This window comes from Amyelois transitella, chromosome Z, assembly GCF_032362555.1.
Source record: "Amyelois transitella isolate CPQ chromosome Z, ilAmyTran1.1, whole genome shotgun sequence".
NCBI lineage: Eukaryota > Metazoa > Arthropoda > Insecta > Lepidoptera > Pyralidae > Amyelois > Amyelois transitella.
In genome coordinates, this window is record NC_083535.1 from 13867356 (window position 1) to 13888326 (window position 20971).

The 20971-nt window shown below is 37.9% G+C and overlaps 1 protein-coding gene across 2 annotated transcripts in view; it reads right to left on the reverse strand.

Moving 5' to 3' along the window:
- Positions 1–20971, reverse strand: part of LOC106129538 (anion exchange protein 2) — a 42501-nt gene that overhangs the window by 9965 nt on the left and 11565 nt on the right. Inside the window, exons 3-8 of one of the 2 annotated variants that reach the window (XM_013328132.2) lie at positions 17976–18010; positions 17173–17282; positions 8421–8559; positions 5691–5789; positions 3718–3950; positions 3185–3347 (exon numbers count right to left, since the gene is read on the reverse strand). In XM_013328132.2, the coding sequence (XP_013183586.1) occupies positions 3185–3347; positions 3718–3950; positions 5691–5789; positions 8421–8559; positions 17173–17282; positions 17976–18010 (779 nt within the window). The remainder of the gene's footprint in view (positions 1–3184; positions 3348–3717; positions 3951–5690; positions 5790–8420; positions 8560–17172; positions 17283–17975; positions 18011–20971) is intronic. The other variant, XM_013328133.2, reaches the window with a different exon arrangement.

Sequence of the window (20971 nt, forward strand, 5' to 3'; positions counted from 1 at the left end):
AACACTAATAAAGTATGCAACACTTCCTCATTCGTCTGCCCGTATCTTTTTAACTTAGTCGTCATGACTAAGCAAATTAATTCAATTATCAATTCCCAACTTTTAAATCAACTATTTTGTATTGTTATTGTATCACATTCTTTAATTTCTCTTTTTTAGGTTGCCAAAGAATTACACATATGGCATAATAACTAATTTTATGGAGAAAATGCTGCAGTGAAGCGTGTGTCCCTTCTTTCTGAGCATGTAGATCGTCGCTTGCACGAATGAGGAAGCGGCGAGCACGTGGTGTGCGCGTGGCTGGGAGTGAAGCAACCGGTCGTACGATGAGGTGCGCGGAGTGGCGGCGGCCGGCGGGCGCGGCCGAGCACGCCGAGCAGCGCGCGCGGCCCGCGGCGCCCGCGCCCTCGTCCACCCACAGCGACTGCGTGCACCAAACCGTTACGATATTTTTGACACAAGAACAGGTAAAGGGTGTTAGGGGTTTAAAGATCGGCCGACCATTTTGCGATGTCAGAGCTAAGCGAGGCGTAATGTGACTGTCAGCCACGATAAGGAACTATGTATAGAGAACTTGTTGCGAATCAAAAAAGGTAGGTGTGCTGTTGAGGGCAGAAAGCGCCATCAGCCCGACCCGCGACGTTGGTATAGCGTGGGCTTATGAGGAGAAATCGTTTCCTTCTGGTCTGAATCTAAGTCCTTCCTATCCTCAGTTTGTAGACACTATTCATCAATTTTTTCATTATGAAAAATATTAACGCGACTTTTCCCCAGAGTACAAATCTACGAGTATACGTTAGCGTTGTAAGATAATGGCAATGATAATAATAAGAAATATGTAAAAACCTTAACAAAAAATTAAAACAATTTGATTTGATTGGTACTCGGCAAGTTTCATTGCGGAAGTCGGAATATTTTACAGACTTTGTGTAGAAACCATGACCGTATCTGCTGGAGACGAACCTGAGAGATGATTTTAATAAAACCTCTGGAATCTAAGACGAATATCGGATTCCGAATTTAATTAATAAAGAGGATTTACAGAGTTTGACAGTGAACATGGTAGAAACAATGTTGGAAACATAATTCGAGAAATGTAGCGCTGCAAAAGCACTTAATGGCCGGCTTATGCTCTCTGTTCGGAAAGGTTACTGCTTACGTAGCGAAACTAATTTTTTTTAATAACCTGCCCATTATCGGTACAGCGGCGCCGGCGCGGCCTTGGCGGCGGAGTTGCCTGCCGGCGCTCCGCCGAAACCTTATCATACCGATACGGGCCGGTCCCACAGATATTCGCTATCGCGCCGGTAGCGCGTCTAATCCGCACTCATTCTTTATCATGTCAAACACAAAACTAAAAGGGTATTTCCCAGTTTAACCATAGAAATCAACAAAATTATGCGCATTCATCTGTCCCGTGACATCTGAGCAAGTGTCGTCGGCGCCTGCGCAGGCATTTAGTCAAAGCCCATTTATTGCTCTTCACATTCAATTATTATAATGCTAATTACGCTCGTTCACAACCGCTTGGAGGAATGACAAGAACAGTCATGTCCATATAAGTAGAACATTTGATACTGATGGATTAGCACATTATTATCAACTTTTGTTATTTAACAGGTCTTTGTACACATGTACGGCAATAAATCATTTCCTTCTACTTCATTAGTTTTACAAAGGAAAAATCGAGGTCATGTGCTTAGGATATTTTTATGTATAAATTATAAATTTTTTAATGTTTCCGCAAAACTGGACCCCATTATGATGGAGTTCGAATCCCACATCAGCCATGTACAAATGACTATTTTCAAAGTTATGTACATCAGTTTGAATACTAACAGATGCTCTTACGGCGAGGAAAAACATCATACATTCAGGCACATTCTGCTCAGCCTTTTTTTTTATTGGTGCCGTGTGGTTCCCAGCACCAATACAAAAAAGAATAGGACCACTCCATCCCTTCACATAGATGTCGTAGAAGACGACTAAGGGATAGGTTATTAAACGTGGGATTCTTTTTTTGGACGATGGGCTAGCAACCTGTCACTCTTTGAATCTATTTAAGCCAAATAGCTGAATGTGGCCTACAAGGTTTTTCAAGACTGTTGGCTCTGTCTACCCTGTAAGGGATATAGACGTGACTATATTTATTTTAATTTTGACAAGTTATTTAAACATCATAATTATTATCATTTTATGTTTTTATGTATGTGTTACACATCTAAAGTTAAAGTATTAAAATACTTTAAATAATATATATATATATATATATATACCTACTTACATAAAACACCTTTAATATAATTGATGCTATACTTCATAAAATATTGTGGATTTGTTGCATATGTAATATAGGTAAAACTTTACATTGAGTTTCCAGCGATTAAAATTTTGTTGTGTGGTTCTTGGCGCTCCGGAACAGGACTACTCCGTCTCTTTAAGTGGTCCCAGGTACGAACAGTTTCATGTGACTGCAGTATTTATTTATATTCTGCTGAACCTCGGTAACATTACCTGTCACTATGGATATAGGTATATTTTCTTCTTCCGCCCTGGTTCAACTCATTTTTGGTCTCCCCGTGGTCTCATTTGACCTGGTCTTTTATTGTTCGTATCTAGGTGTTTCCTGTCTGATAATATAAATCTAGGCGGCACAGCTCCCCTGTGGCATGAATTAAACCATGATCCCTTAATTACTTCTTACACTAATTCATCCACATTCAGAACTCTCTTCAATCGTTTTCATTCTAATTTATTTCCAATTCGTTGGATTAGGGTAAAGTTGCCCCCATATCTGTCCATACATGTAATAGGAATAGAAAAACTGTAACTGACTGATGTCTGCACTTGAAAGATTTTGGTAAAAAAATGAAAAAACCATCAGAAAAAATAAGAATGTGATTTTAAGAATTTCTGTCTGTCCGTATGTTTGTACTGTCATCACACGAAAACTTTTGCTTCGATTTGAATGCGGCTTTCTCTGATATACTAGTCAGTTTTCAATTGAGACTGTCAGTCGACTATTCATCACACATACATACTCGTATATCATTTTATGCTCTAACGATAACTTCATAAATGTATTTCCGTCATAGGAGAAGTGGATATGCCATTATTTCTCAAAATGTAGAAAACAAATCTCCACGTGGATGAAGTCGCAGGTAACAGCTAGTTCGGCATTTACCTGGAGGCTGGTGTAGGAGGAGTGCTTGCGGCCGGTGAGGCTGAACCGGTGCAGCAGCGAGCGGTCCTCGTGCACGTGGCGGTGCCGCAGCAGCAGCGAGCGCAGCACCACCGGCTGGTCGTCCTCCTCCAGCAGCCCCTCCGACACCATGCTCTCCACCACCCTGCCGGAATTATTGGACCCTGACTATGTGGCAAGTAACGGGCACTTCCTCTCTACACTATTACAAAAAGTGAATAAGATTTAAATTTAAAAATACAATAGAAATGTGGGTTGATGTTGTGAATGGAAAAGTTGAAGGGGAAAAGCCTACACTACCGTACCTTGATCAAATTAGGAACATCCTGGCGAAAGGTCTGGTCAACAGTACCCGAAACCTGCAAGCGGCGGTTTCGGGTACTGTTGCAGAGAGTTGTGGATGAAGCGAAAGAAATATGCAGGGATAGTGGCGAGCGAAAAGATGTAGGTAGTTTCTGTCTCTCTCCCTTCGACAAGAGGCGTGATTCAATGCATGTACATGAGTCGGGAGAGACCTGTAGGCGACGCCGGGCAGGTCCTTCTCCTCGAGGTCGAGCAGCACGACGCCCGTCTCGAGGCAGCGCCGCAGGTTGAGCAGCGAGTGGAAGGAGAGCGAGGCCACGTGCGGCCGCCCCCAGCGCGCCGAGCCCTCCTCCACGTCCTCCTCGTACTTGATCCAGCGCGCCGTCTCCTTCCACTCGGACTCGCCGTCCTCCGTCGCCAGCAGCTCGTCCAGCTGCACGAACACCTGCGCGGGGAAACTCGCACGCGTTAGGGAAAACAAAGCGTGTGCTCAATCTAAATCAAGGGAGAGGCTGCTAAGTTGGGTGAGACCAGCCAGTGACTAGCTTTCAACTAGTGAATCTTGAAAAGCAACGAGAGCTGAACCTCAAGCCTATCCAGCTGAACGAGGCTTTTTTATATTTTCTGGACTGTTGGTTCCGTCTACGCCATAAGGTTGAAAGACGTGAAAATGTGTATGTATATGTATGTTCAAATGTTTTATATAAAGATTGACCAGAAATCTCATCTGCATAATCAAATCTCAGTAGGTGCTGATATTGATATGTTTCATTTTTGTGGTTTTTATAATTTCTGTTGGTATATTTCTACTCTCATCACGCGAAAACTATTACTTGATGTGATAAGGCTTGGTCCAATAAAAAAACTGGAATACAAAAATTCCGTCCCTCTAAGGGGGCAATAAAGGGGGTCAGCTGTTTCAGTAATTTTTCCAGCAAACAAAGTCGTGGGCAATAGTTGTTAGTAATGACAGGAAATTAAGCGGTGGGTTATGCGTACTTTTTTGTTTGGGTAACCTGAGTTCAATTTTTTTTAAGTTTATGTAGAATGTTTAAGTTTCATCAAAATGAAATGATATGCGTATGTGATACTGAGATACGAACATTACAATGAATCAATAAGGCGAGGGGCTAATAATAATAATAATAATGGGGGCGATTAAAGAAGCGTAACAGAGACATAAAAATCTTTTGGAATTTCTGTCTGTCTGGTACAGTATAAATTCAGAAAAACGCGGTTTTCACAGGTGGATTACATATTATTATTTAATTAGGAGCGTTGTCAAAACTTTTAATAAGAGTTGAACGCGGTTTACATTCTTAAAAGTATTTAATTAAGATAACGCTAGATTAATTTTTTTTATCGATATCTATAGAGATAAAAACACATTTCAGTCGCTTTAGAATTTTAATAAAATGTTATTTTATATTATGTTGAATGTGGGCGTAAGGCGGACCTCGGGCCCGGGGCCCGGGCCCCGACGCCCTGCTGTGGAGGGTGCACCCGGGAGCACGCAGAGATGTATATAAAAGTCAAAATTCAAAATTTTTATTCATTATTATAGGATATTTCATATCGCTTAATAATTGTCAAAACGTATGGTTTAACAACATTGGTTGACGTCAAATAAATTACTTAAAACTAAGTTTACTGCCGCTTCCAAGGCGACAGTGCAGAAGAAGCGGGGTAACAAACTGAGATACATTCATACATTATACTAGATAGATAAACAATTTATTTGATTTGCAATACACGATTTGCAATGTACATATATAATAACAAATTAACAAGGGCGCGAGTTGCAGCAATACAAAAAGGTCATCATCACTCAACGAATTAATGCTATAGAGCAATAATATTTAGTACTGATCGGGTGCTAGTGCAGGTAATAAAGGAAATAAAAACTTGTCAATGACATCTATATCCCTTGCGGGATAGACAGAGCCAACGATCTTATAAAGACTGATAGACCACGTTCGGATAATTGCGTTTAACCAATCGATATAAGCCTGTTACGCGAGGATGGATACCTAACTTGCCCTGTCCTTCCAGCTTCTCTGGCCAACCATGGAGGTGAAGCTCGGTCGCCGGCGTGGCTAGCTCTGGCGTCTCTCCGCGGGCGACGGAGCGCAGCATGTGCTCCCTACATGTACGCCAAGAAGGGAAGTGTAAACGAAGAGCGTACCGAGTGGGGGTTCCTGTCGTACATCTTCCGGAAGGCGGCGTCGCTGAGGATGTGCTGCGGCCGGTCGTGGCCGTCCTTGCGGCCCACCTGCACCGTGCTCTGTGCAACACAACACCCATGTCACTCGAACAATATCAATCCATACTAATATTGAAAGTGAAAATATTTGTGGTTTTGTCGTTTTATGTGTAGGTAATGTGTTTATGAGCCTCTGTAGGTAGGTATGTACATATGTATAATATTTGTTCTTATATGGCATTGTAGTTATCTACAAACGTCTTGGCCAATTTGGATGATTACGTCAATCGATAAGTATGTCTTAAACTTGCAAGTGTTACTAAAACATACTAAATACCCTACTTTCGTCGCGCAGACGGATAATCAAGTGAATCAGGTGTACTGAATTATTTGGTAAAGTCGTTATTTACAAATGGCATAGTATGTTCAAAATGAACACAGGAACAAAATTAAAGTGGTGTAATAACGATAAACCTACAAACATCACTGTGTTAAAAATGCCGGTTTAATAATTTGGTTACAGAAACCGTGTTCGTCCGAGTGTGCACATCAATTGCCATATGCACAGGATATCGGTAAATGCCCCCGAGTGGTATGATGAGGAACGCTGTCGCCAACCTGTGCGAGCACAGCAGTGTAATGCGCGGGATGCTCTTCAAGAGACATAATTCCTGAAGGTGCAGGTGACCCTCGTGAAAGAACATTTACTGTTGTGTTGAGTGTAATTTTTTATTTAAATAGTTGCGAATGAATTAATACAGGAGTTATAAAAAAAACATTCTGTAAAAAACATGCCAAGTCCATCGAAGCTGCTTATTTATCTCTATTTAGACAAATAATGAAATCTAGATAAGTCCTGCCAAATCTCCCCACCCACTTTCCCCTTGTTTTCACCTTTTTATCCAAAAAAACATTAACATTTTTATCCTTTTTATCCTTTTTATCCAAAAAACTCGTTGCTGTAAATTAAGAAAAACGAGTTAGGTATATATTTTTTGACATAATAATATTTTGACATACTTGTTTTGTTTGCTTTTTTTTTAATTAGAAATATTCTATAAGTTAAGGCATAAATTTAGGCTTATGTATTTTACCATCATTTTGATCAGCATAAAGTCATAAAAGTCGAAAGTCATAATGAATTAATCCTTTATTTGCTCCTGATTACTGCAAAACCTAAGCTTTAAGTGTATAATATAATTTAAAATTTTTAACAATAGCTTGTAAATAGGTAAGTTTAGAAGATAATTAATTTTTGTTGTAAATAATTTTCAATGCTATTGAGATCGTGTATTTTTTCTTTTTTGTTAGTATTGTACATTAAAAGCAGTAGGTAATGATTACTTCTGAAATCTTCATTGTTTCGGAACTAAATAGATGAAAGTGAAAACATTTGAATAATGAAAAATGTAAGCGGAGCGAGCGAAGTTTCAACTTCTACAATGTATGTGGGTTAGAGTAGATTTAAAAAACAGGGTTTTATGACGGTAGCCCCCCGCAAAAAATTTTCTTAGTGTTTTTATATCTCGTGACCACACAAAATGGAGCTAATGAAGTTTCAAACACTGCCAATAAAAACTAGGATTAACCTATTCTCTGTGGCGCAGTGGTAGTACGCTTGTCTGTGACTTCGGAGGTCCCGGGTTCGAATCCCGGCCAGGGCATGATGCGAAAAGAACCCTTTCTGATTGGCCTGGATCTTCGATGTTTATCTATATAAGTAAGCATTTATCATAAAATATGATATCGTTGAGTTCGAGGCTAGCTCAATCTGTGTAGTTTGTCCCGTGTATATTATATATATATTTTTTTATTATTTATCCCAGCTTTTACTGGCATAGTTTGCCTTGCCATTTTGATACATGATTTACCTGAAAGAACTAAAATTATCTTATTTTAATAAACACCGTTCATATAAAGAAAGTGACATGTTTTTAATAGATACTCCTTCCAACATTAAATTATAACCAAAAACGATAAAGAATGTTTTAAAAAGTGTATAAAGATGCGTATCCGCAACATATTTCCGCTATTACAAACGACGACATAAGAACGTCGACCCACCCCATTCACCTTTACTTCTTTTTCCTTCTATCGATTTTGACGAAAAAAAGTTTGGACAACACTGCTTATTATATGTAATCCACCAATTAAAATGTATAAATACCTTTAGTAGTTTTAAAGGTATAACATACCAAACAGAATGACAACAATTCCAAAAAATCTTTTTTTGTTTTGTGTTATTGTTACCAATGAGGTTTTTTTGGAAAAAACACTCGAATATGTCTTATTACATGGTAAAGCAAAGAAATGATTACTGTGGATTACATAATATGTGTTGCCCGTGTGGTTCTCGGCACTTTGGAATAGAGCCACTACATACATGCATACAAATTACCACGTCTATATCCTTTGCAGGCTAGCCAGAGTCAACAGTCTGGAAAAGACCGGAAGGAAAGTTCAGCTGTATGGCTATATAAATGGATTTGAGATTCAAATAGTGACGAGTGGCTGGTCCGTCTATTTTCTGATGATGAATTTGCCATTTGGGAGCAGATTGTACCAAATTCCAGGCTGTCACTACACTTCTGCAAGATACTTAGAATATAATTAAGACCCTGCGGAAAAACTGTTTACTTTGATATACCTAATTAGAAAGATAGGGCAGTAGAAAATGTTTGATTGTGATATTTGTGTGTGTTGGTGTCTCACCCTCTGCTGGTTGTGCCGGCCCTCTCGGTCCGCCTCCAGCAGCGGCTCCTGCGCCGGCGCAAGCGACACGCGTCTCGCGCCGCCCGCGCCGCCCTCTTGCAACGAATACTTGCGCGCATTGTGAGGGTGAATGTGTCGGCTGCGACCAAAACGTTTTTTTAACAATCAATATCATCAATACTTAAAATCATAAAACTTAAGGACAACATTTTTTTCATACTTTGTGCGATAGGTGGTATACTCGTATATAGTTTTCGAAACAGATGACGAATCTGCAGTTTCTATATTTTCTTTTTTGTCTGTCTGAACACGCATCATGCAAAATCCATTGGACTGATTTACTTGAAATTCGGTAGGTAAGTATGAAGGCACCTTGCACACCGTGGGAACATCTTAGGTACACTATATACGATCCCAGGGTAACATATAAGATAATATTGTAGGTATTATAATATATTACATATCATTGAGATAGACCATGCCATAAGACAATGACCTCGGGTTTATAGCATTTAAAAGGTTTTTTAAATTGATTTGAAAAAACCGGCCATGCGCGATTCGGACTCGCGCACGAAGGATTCCGTACCATCATCACGTTTGTTACCTTATTTTTTATATTCACGTTTATACCTAATTAATATTTAAACAAATATTTAAAATCGACCGAAAAAATTGCTTGAAAATTACGTTTGTTGAATGGGAGCTCCTTTTTATTGTTTCTCAATAATTTTAAGCGTCTACCTGTTACCGTTGTATATGTATATGTAGGTATACTTACAATGAACGTGTTTCTTTGTTTAACGTTTATTATAGATATGTATTTATTTATTTCAACAAATCGTAAGCCGGGGATTGCCATTAGGAACATACATTGGAACAAGTTGATCACAAAATCCTTTGTGGTGTCCTGCGATCCGCAATGTACTCAGATCCGCAATATTTACATAAACACGGCAGATCACGAGCGCGGGCGTCAGCGGCACTCTACGTATGGAGATCTTTGATAGGAGTGAAAAACGAGTTGTTCCATAAGTGTTAAAATAAATATAGCGTTAGAAATGTTTGTACAAACTAGATCAAAAATAACTCGATTTGCGAAGAACGAGACTGTCACTGCATTCACACCGATTTTCATTGCCAAATATTCATGCTGTTACGTAAAAGGTAGATTTGGTAAATCTGATTTCTAAGACATGAATAGTACTGCACTGACTATGACTGGAAGAGGTCCCTTTATGGGATAAGTCCAAAATTGCAAGTGATTTTTTTTTATTTTATAACTTTGTACTATTTCTTGTAACTGTGTAAATTTCTGTGCAATAAAGATATTAGAAAAAAACAAACGTTCTACACCCCTCATCCAGATGCTTCCCAACATAACCGCTTTTGCATCCAATATTGGTTGCTGTTTATAAAAAAGGTGTTTTCTGTTATAATAATATCGGGTAGTTGTCAGGTTGCCACAATCTTTTGGCATCACACAGTATTCCGGTCGACGTGTTTTAGTGCTGTGATATTGTTTTACATGCTGAAGCTCTGACAGTGGCGGAACTGAGATTGATGCACATTCACATTGTGATTGTACGTGTGCGGTGTCGAACACGCAGAAATGCAATCGGGGTCAACGACCTCGGATGACGTCATCGCGACGACGTAGTAGACTACGTATGGTCAACCGCAAAAGTCCATATAGAGTGAGCGAAAAGAATCGCTCGCACCGGTTATGTTCACTCGTACAGCTACAGCTACACATGCAAACAAATGCAAAAATAAAATAAATTGAAAAGAAAACTAACGTCGCTAAGGTTCCCCCCAAGTGATTATTAAAACCAGCTGCTCGATTAGACGTGAAGTTATTCCGCAGCGCTAACCGCTTTACTACGTAACGTTGGCTGTCAGCTATGAAATAAGCAACTATAACATCTCGCTAGTCGTTAGTACTACAACTATTGATAAAATAATGAATCACGTTAATTGTTCAGAAAGCGAAACGTAACAACAGCCATAATTGTACCGTATAATATGTTGAGCCATATTGACCTTCACATAAGGTTGCTATTTTTCCTAGTTAATGTCAATGTGTGAGTTATTTGTGTGCAAGCCGGTCGCGGCGTTGGGCTGTATCGGAACTTTCGCGGCCTACTGTACTTTATGTAAGGTCTTCATTAACATTTATTGTTCTAGATTCAATTCCCTATTCTGACTACAATTCATAATTTGCAACAACATACATAAAGGAAACATTTAACGCGAGTGTATGATGTAATTTTTTTCATGCCAAAAGTGTGACTAATCCAATTTGATTTACATTTCAAGGAGCAAGTCAATTCATGTAAAATTTAAATGCGCGGTCCAAATTATTCTAAGTAGGTACCTAAGCTATTGTAGACAGTAAACCGATAAAGTGACTTTAATTTAGTGTTTTAGATTTAAGATGATTTACGTGCTTTCAACTACCACCACTTCCAAACACGTCTATGTCGGAAAGTTGGGAGTTGAAAGTGGTGAAGGCGACCGAAGGCCGCGCACTATACTCGAGTGACAGCGCACTAATACATTATGATAATTTAATCGAGTGTTTTTAGCTTAACCCGCGATGCAAAAAAGAGATGTATTATAATAAGTGGCTATGTGTGGGTGTGAGTTCAATGAAAGAGAATATTGATGGATTGATGACTTAATCAAGAGTGCCTTTAGTCCCCTTTAACGACATCCATGGGAAAGAGATGGAGTAGTCCTATTCTTTTTCGTATTGGTTGAAGATTGTTGGCTCTGACATGGCTATAAGTATGTCTATATGTATCTGGATTCCTAAAAATGTATTGCGTATTGGTTAAAATTATTGTGATGAAATTTCTTTGAGGGTCCTAGGGAACAGTAAATAAATACTTTATACTCTAAAGCATGCTTCATGTATTGAATATAAATTTGATTATAATTAAAACGATATTATTTAGCCGTGGACATCAGCTAGCAATAAATAGGCCATTATTGTGCCGACAGAGGCTCGATGGCATGTTCAGTAGTTGCAGAGATATTGCGAATCGGTGAACGTTACTGAATGAAATGTCAATAACTAGCGGCTGCCCGGCGTGCTCCGTGCAATGCCAATGATTTAGATGAGACTGAGTAACACTGGTCACAGCGGCATGCCCGGCGAGCTCCGTGCAATGCCAGTGATTTAGATGAGACTGAGTAACACTGGTCACAGCGGCATGCCGAGCGTGCTCCGTGCAATGCCAGTGATTTAGATGAGACTGAGTAACACTGGTCACAGCGGCATGCCGAGCGTGCTCCGTGCAATGCCAGTGATTTAGATGAGACTGAGTAACACTGGTCACAGCGGCATGCCGAGCGTGCTCCGTGCAATGCCAGTGATTTAGATGAGACTGAGTAACACTGGTCACAGCGGCATGCCGAGCGTGCTCCGTGCAATGCCAGTGATTTAGATGAGACTGAGTAACACTGGTCACAGCGGCATGCCCGGCGAGCTCCGTGCAATGCCAGTGATTTAGATGAGACTGAGTAACACTGGTCACAGCGGCATGCCCGGCGAGCTCCGTGCAATGCCAGTGATTTAGATGAGACTGAGTAACACTGGTCACAGCGGCATGCCGAGCGTGCTCCGTGCAATGGCAGTGATTTAGATGAGACTGAGTAACACTGGTCACAATGAGTGATCCGTGAACTGAGTAATCCGTGCAATGCCAGGGATTTTCCGTACGTATCGCGCACGTCCCACTTTATCAACGGCATTTTTTTTAATGATTTGCGCACAACAAAATATTACACTGATTTGTTTTATCTAAACGGTTGTTTACTTTTCACATTATCAATAATAACAATTATGGGCGCAATAAAATTTAAATTATTCATTAACTTACGTAATTAATAATTCTTCATAGAATCTATCAATACTTTTGATAAAAAGTTTCCACAAATATTTGTACTAGAGTGGAGAATCAATAAAATAAAAACCGACGTATTATAACCGCATAAATGCAAAAATTAAATGTTAAGAATATAGAGTGCGCATGTTTATTATACATACATAAATTCACGTATATATCCTTCGCGGGGTAGACAGGGCCAACAGTACCAAAAAAAATGATAGGCCATGTTCAGCTATTTGGCTTAATGGTAGAATTTATTTATTATATTTAATTAAATAGACACCAAGATACAATATGTTTAAAGGGATAAAAAATAATGTACACGTTTAAAATGATTGCCGTCTATGAGTACTAAGAGTTCTTGAACTATGACGATTCGTGACAAAATAGACACACATGACATGAGGAACCTGTCTGATTTCATTATGTCAGTGACATAATGAAATCAGACGGGTTCCTCATTGTCTACCGAATCCTTTAAACTGGCAAAATTCAAATATCACGAATAAATTAACATATTCACAAATATTTACTGAGCATATTGCATATCAGAATCAGCCATACAATGTCAACTACTATTTGATTGTATTGTATCACTAGTAATAAACTGCTAATGTTGTCTCGAATTTCAATATTCCTCCGTGTTTATTTGTCTCCGTCGGCAAGTTATGATAATAAATAATTCGGGACCTGAATCACCGGACGGTGGCAACTGAAATGAAATCAATTGAAGATAAGAGCAAACACATATCTCTGCCTTATTATAAATTACATATGTGTTTTCTGGTAAAGGGCAAGTTTTATTAACTTCTCAAGTTATCTATCGGATGTAGGAGAAAAATTATAGATCGACTAGCGCCTACCCGCGGTTTCTTCCAAAAAGTAACGTTTTACATGAAAATATCATTGGCTTGGGTTCCATTTAATACTCACAGGTGCATCACTCTCTAAGGATCCCTAATGTTCTCTATACACACATTTATATTTTAAATACATTAAAAAAAGTAAGTTTAAATGTAAATTTACATTCAAATGAAATCACGTGGATAGTAATTTTACGTATTACATTTATTATTATTTGATCGTCGTATTTTTTGTTAGAATAACTTTATTAATTATTTCTAGATTCTTGATTATAAAATTGTACTACATATTTATTCATTGGATTTGGATTGGAGCGTTAATTTATAACAATGTTACCTATCTTTAATCTTTTTATTTTGATGTACGAGTATAAAGTGCCATCAGAAGCGAGTGCCACCTCAGACCTTAACACTCAAATCAATGAGCATTGCTGTCCGTGACCTTTAGCCGGCTTTATTTATTATCAATTAGATTCAACAAACCGTCGCTTGAGTAACAATAACACGCCACGCGTCATTACGCTGTACTTTGAAGCTTCGATTCCGGTCTGGTTCATTAATAGAGTAAGGAATGGCTTTCGAGTCACTTGAAGGGCCCAGAAAAATGTAGTAGGTAATAACTTATGGGACGTAGACAACCTTTGTATAATAAATCTTTACACTTATCACGAATGTTCGTAGAAGTTTTTGTTTCACGTGAAAGTAAAATAACATGATACCATCAAATCTTAAGAAACGCGAGGCTCATTAGAGGAATCAGTGTCATTTGTATATATCAAATGGTTTTGAGCATCATTAGGATGGAAGATTTCTAAAAGAACACTAAAGCAGATATATTTAAATAATTCACATGTCATCATCATCAGGTCTAGCCGAGGCGAACGCGGCAGCTGGCTCGTCACTTGGTGGCTTACTGCACTACAACAATAGGCACATCTTCATAATGGCTCCTTTGGTCTCTAAATTATGCGTTTTGCAATAACTAATAAAGTTATGCATATGTATGTCAAATACAACAATAGTACTCGTTTCTACATGCTTTATACTTCGGGCTTCGGCTGCTTAGATCAGGTGAACGGGCCGGGGCAGTGAATCTGACATGTTTCGATCTCAGATCTTCAGTCAAGTCGCGTCGGTAGCCATGAGCGCTATGCATGAGCTTTGTGAATCAAGTGAAGTATCGAGGAGTGAGATGGGCAGACGCTCACCGCTGGTGCGCCGCGTCCGATGCGCGCGAGTACGTGACGGGCATGTCCGCGTCTCTCCGGACCAGAACTCGCCGACCGACTGCGTCGCCGTCTGCCAACGGTGAGCACGGATCTTGATGGTTCATGATTCCGCATTCACAAAGGGCGATACAGTTTGTTTTGTTCATGTATCGTGGCAATATTGGCGCCCGTTCAGAGTAGGTACTAATTGATGCCAATTTTTATGCCAGAAACAGAAGCGGCCGGTGTTGTGAATATGTATTCTGAGGGCAAAATAATTGTAAAGAATGCGCATTGTAAAGTGAGCAGAATGATGATATCTCTATACCTAGATTCAGCAAATCTTCTAAAGTTCGCTCAACTTCACAGTTCTAAAGTTGCTCGCGCTCATGTTCCAACTTCCAGAGTTCAGAAAATATTCAAACCTAAGTAAAATTAGAAGCCATCTGTATTTTATGTAAGTATTGATGTTATAATAGACATCAAACTAGGTGACCCACATTGTAAAATAGGGATGTGGACTATTTTTGGGAAAGTGTTTAAAACCATGCATAAGTACCAAATATAACCCAAACTATTTATTATTATTTTTTTATTTGAAGTAATACCTTTAAAATAATTTATTTAAAATTCCATTTAAAATTTCGCGCTAAAACGCGGATACCTGTCAAACGGCCGCTGTGATGTCACGCGTTATAAAATATTGTCGAAGTTGTATGCAATGAATAGTTATTTCATAGTTGTGTGATAATAATATGAATTCAAAATTTTATAAATATTGTGCAGTGCCGTAGTGTAAAATTACAACTATTAAAACACCTGAAAAACTGTCTATTCACGTTCCACGTACAAAAACGATGCTGAAAAATTGGCTTCAATTAGCCCGTCGGGATCCGGCACTTGTATCTACACAAAGTAAAATGTATTTCTGTGAGGATCATTTTGATGTAAGTTTGATAATATTTGTTACATTTACTATTGTATTAAAATAATTTAACTCTTCAAGTTTTCAAAGACGACAACTCGAATTTTTAGGTTAGAAATAAAGTAAACAATGTTTCGTAGTTTCATTATAGTTGCCAATGATATGGAGAATTATCCAGAATATCATTTGATGGGCACAGTATCCCAGATCAGACTGAGAGCAGGTTGTGTGCCAAGAAAGTTTGCATGTCAACCCGATAGAAAAGACGAACCGAAAACATAACAACTCGACTATTAGCAGTTAAAAGGCAAAGATTGGAATCAATAACGGAATTTGAAAGAGAAAAAGAACAGACTCATTCTACACAAAGTATTTCTGTGGCTAAGATAATCGGACGGTAATCACGGTAATAATATGATCCATATATCAACAAACACCATAGTATTTGACAGCGAAAATTCTTGTATTGCAACGCGTGACATCACGCATTTTGATTGGTGTTCATTGTCACGTGACTTGAGGGTGAAATATTTAATTACATTTTATTAAATAAAAAAATAATCCCTTGTTTATTGAGGAAAATATTGTGATTTTTATTATTTTTACTATAGAAACTACCTTTTCGTGGTAAAATTTTATACTTATTTGAGTACAGTCCACATCCCTATTATACTGCAAAAGTAAGTTAAGGACGCGTTGGTTTTAAAGACAAAAATGACCATGGCAATTACGGAAAATGTCGACCGAAGACTGGCATTTGTCCATGCACCCCGAGCTGGATCCGTTTGTAACGCTGTCCCGCTCTCACACCAAGCACATGCTTCGCGAAGGCCGCTCAGCGCAACACGGATGAATAAATGGATAACTTTTTTGAATATAAAAAAGTTATCCATTTACTCGAATTTATAAGCATACTCTATTTTTTTGTGTTTATGGTAATTTATTTATATGTTTACAAAACTCAATATTCTTTAATATTTCTATATTTATAGCTTTTTTCGTTATTTTGTAACTTGTCAAAAAAAATTCATTTTATGTTTCTACTTTTAACGAAATCATTTAGCCCAGTTATTATATTTGTGTGTGAAATATGAAATACAGTAAAATATTACTTTGTTTTGGAAATTTAAAAATATTAATAGCTGACGCGGAAATATTATTATGACAGTGTGTGACGATTTTTTAAAATTATTTATCAATACATATTATAAAACAGTAAAAAACTTTTGTCTGTACATTGAGTATCATCTGTACGTTTGTAGATATAGACGTGATTATATGTATGTATGTAAGAAATAATTTGGTATGAAGGTACCATACATACCGGGGTTACATCTTAAACACATTGCATCCCCGTAGACGACAGTCTACGGGGATGCAACGTGACAACGTTACCGATGATATAGTATCATTGAGTTAAATCCTAAAACACCTAAAAGACCTCGTGTTTTTAGCTAAATTTATACCAAATTTACTCGTGAATACGTAACAGAGACATCAACAAAAAAAAATTGGTTATCGGTCGTTTGTTGCGTCGTAAGCTATTTGGACGGATTGGTAAGTTGGGTTAGTTCTGGTTTTAAAATAATCAGCCAGTCCGTTCCGCTGTACGTACGATACGGTCGCTAGTCGTAACGTATTCTTTCAGGTTGATATCATAGCATGTTGAAATGTAATGGCTATAAAAAATGGGGCCGGCCGGTGAGAGATAGTCGTAGATGGCGCTCTTATGGCTTGTTCCCTGTCATAAATGAAATAAACTATCAGCACTCAACACTCGTTAGAAAAAATAATAAATCATCAACCATTTTCATTTGCAACAAAATTATGAATAAGTATCTCAAAACGTGACAAGTAACTCACTCGTTCCTTTGTGCGCGGCGCTCGTCGTCTGCGGCGTCGAGCGGCTCGGCGCGCTCGGTGCGCTCGCCACGCTCGCCGAATTGTACATGGCGGTCGTCCACGTTTTCTGCCTGTGTCAAATTTTCTAACTCTAAATATAGTGTCTTAAAAGAAGTAAACCTATTTTCTACCGGTCTTTTAGGCGGACCTCAAGTTTCGAAGGCAATAGTTGAAGTAAATTTAGATATATTTAAATACAGTTAATGTTGGGGGAGATCATAAACAAAAATATTGTGGAACACGAGCATGCGAGTGTGCTGGTGGGCCACATTATTCATTTTCATAAAATACCTAATAAAAATGTCGGGTTCACATAATATATATACATCACAAATTACATATGCTTTTGTGTAAGGTTAGGTCAATATGCCCGCAGGGCACTTGTCCCGAACAACCCTTCCACAAACCCCGCGTACGTACATCCAGGTGCTCCCCCAGAGACATCGCACTAGTACATGTTTTGATCCACAAGCTTCAATAACCTGAACAGTATATCCTTCATTGATTTATAAATTGCTTATTTAATGTCATTCAAAACTTTAAATATATTAATTTTGAAGAATTACTATTATACTTTTACAGTAATCGTGTTCATTAACGATATCACCTGAAACGGCAATGAATACAGTGAAGCAGGCGGCTGTTGGCAGCCCGGCTCCAGCGGGGCGGGTCGGCCTTGGCAGCGGCGGTATCGATCGTGTCGGGCGCGGCGGCGTGGTGTGGTGGTGTGGTGGGCCGCGGCAGCCACTGGAGGCATCGCTTACCTGGTGCGTTGCTGCCGTGTCTCCGGGCTCGCCCTCTGGGAACGAACGTTACGGATCAATGATGGCGCAGGTTTGAAGGCGATCAAAAATGTTTTATTTATAGTAGACATTTGTTTCTGGTAAATCGGATTGAAGAGTACTAGGATCGAGCTGGTCAGCAACGCGGCGCTGCATGTAGACAACAGATCAAATTAAACATGGAGAAGCAACAGTTGTTCATTACGACGGCCTCACGCTCTCGTTCAGAATTGGGTGAGTTAGATACATGCTAAAACGTGCATATTCCGCTAATCTGGCAATATGAGATTAATGTGAAGAAGGGTACAAAGTTGTAAAAAATACGTCATCTAGACATTCTCAAGCGTGGCAAATAATATTAAAAAGTAATATTGTTTGATTATTTAATTTCAAATTCTATGTAAGTTTGAGAAACACAAAATATTTTTTATATAGGTGCTTCGTACGCTTGTGTGCGTGAGCGCCCGCGCACAGACCCCGGGCGGGGCTCGGTGCCGATGGACGTGTCGCTCGGCGTCGCCCGATGAGCCAAAAATACGAAAAATAGCAAAAATTCTTCGAGTAAATTTTAAATGTATCTGAGTTATATGGGTTAAATTGTTTATTTGATATTGTGGTGTAAATATTTTTGTATATATAATATGGGTATGAAAGTGATTTCTGTGAAAAGAAGCACAAATAGTTCATATAAATCAAATCGTCCACTCGAGGTGCTTTCAGGAGAAAAAAATAATTTTTATTTTAGAGATAATCTTACGCCTTTTCTTTGATGAGATAAAGAGAGAAAAAACTCATATAAAAAATATTAACGTAACGTACCTAGCTATTCACGTATTACCTACCTACCTTCTTTGTTACAGGAAAAAATAATGAAAATATCAATGGACTTGATTCAGATCCGTCCGTAACTACCTTATTTTTATTTCAGCTCTCGTCTCTTACTATAAACCTTTTTAAATTCAAAATAAGACATTAAGGTACACAATTATAAAATTAGTATAAAAAAATTTGACGTCAATTTTTCACGTTGTCTTCCAAAATTAAAAATGTATAATGGGTATTGTTTTGTTATAGATTGGAAACAGAAGTGAGCATTAAGACAAAACTTGAACAAGAACCAGTGTTATAAGATTATCATTTCGAATAATATTTTTTTCAGGCAGAGAATTGTACACCTGATGAGAAAATTGGAAGGAGAATAATAATTGGGCTTAATAACCAGATTTAAAAAAGGCTTTAAATCTGTCAAACAACTATCCATAACTAGGTTGAACAACCACGCTGCCGCCACACATCTTGCCGTTATTAATATTGAGAAAAAAATACTGAAAATAACACATTTATTGTACGGGGAACACCCTTTACATATTTTTAGCAACGTTGATACATAATTTGTGAAAATTGTAGCTTTTAAGATATCATTACCTATTTATGAGATACAGCCTAATGACAGATAGACGGATCTTATTTCATATTACTTTCAGAATATTCGAGACATACGGTTACTTATTTTTGCGCATATATCATTAATACTAATATATTCTTAGAATAATATAAAGGGTTTGATAAATAGATTGGGTAGACAATACCATTTAGATGGCATCTAAGTAGCGCAATATTGATAAGTTGACAGTGTACATACATGTATCTATATATACATATACAGGGTGACATTTAAAACAACTGCATCCTTTTAAACATAGACTATACCCATTCTTCTGAGCCGTTTGAGCCTATTTTTATTTAAATTAAACGTCATCACTTTAACATTTAAAAAACACTCAAAAACTACGTCACACGCTTTATCAAAGACCAATACTACAAAAAGAAATTAAAACTAAACATGTAAATAAATGTCTGAAAAATAAATTATTTTTCTAGTATCAAGATCAAGTAAAGTACAAAGTTGTCGAGATCGCTCAGCTGAATGAATTGTGTCGTTGACCTCTGAATCTTACGCGTCGCTTTTCCGCCGGCCGGGGTGATATTACGTATTTAGGATCGTGAATTTTGATACTTTTTTTTTTCGTACTTTCTGAAATATGAACCGATCTTTTTCTTTTAACGTTTTTAAATATCCTTTAGATGAGTACACTTAACAGTTAAATTTATGCAGTTGAATTAAAAGTCACCCTGTATAATAATAAATATATAAATACATTTCCCAAATCCCCAGCTGCCTTATCACAGCGCGTTTCAATATGTAAAAACGACATCTATTACATTGTTGTAAAGTTAACTGAACAAATACATTATGTTTAAACTAAAATTGGACAAAATAAAATGATGTTAATATGTCAATGCCGTGTAGTTCCCGGCACCAATATAAAAAAATAGGACCACTCCATCTCTTTCCCATGGATGTCGTAAAAGGCGACTAAGGGATAGGCTTACAAACTTAGGATTCTTTTTTAGGCGATGGGCTAGCAACCTGTCACTATTCGAATCTCAATTCTATCATTAAGCCAAATAGCTGAACGTGTCCATTCAATCTTTTCAAGACTGTTGGCTTTGTCTACCCCGCAAGGGATATAGACGTGACCATACCATACCATACCGTATGTATGTAATTTTAATAAATTAAAATGTATTCTTCTAAACCCAATGACTGTCTTATTTTATATATAATTTGTTATATTTATTTTTATGTGCAATAAAGAGTTTATCTACAAACAAATTCTACCTTATATTATTTATAATAAATTTTATTTACAATATAATCTTGATTATAATAAATAAATTTATCTAATTTATAAATCATATTATAAATTATAATCTTGGGTTCTTAAATTATAATTCTTCTTTTCGGTGATGGGTTAGCATCTTGTCACTATTTGAATCTCAATCTATCATTAAGCTAAACAGCTAAAATATCCTATCGGTATTTTCTAGACTGTTGGCTCTGTCTTTACCGCAAGGATAAAGACGTGATGATATTTAAGTTTGCTTTACTTCAATGGAATTAAGTTGAAAATTCA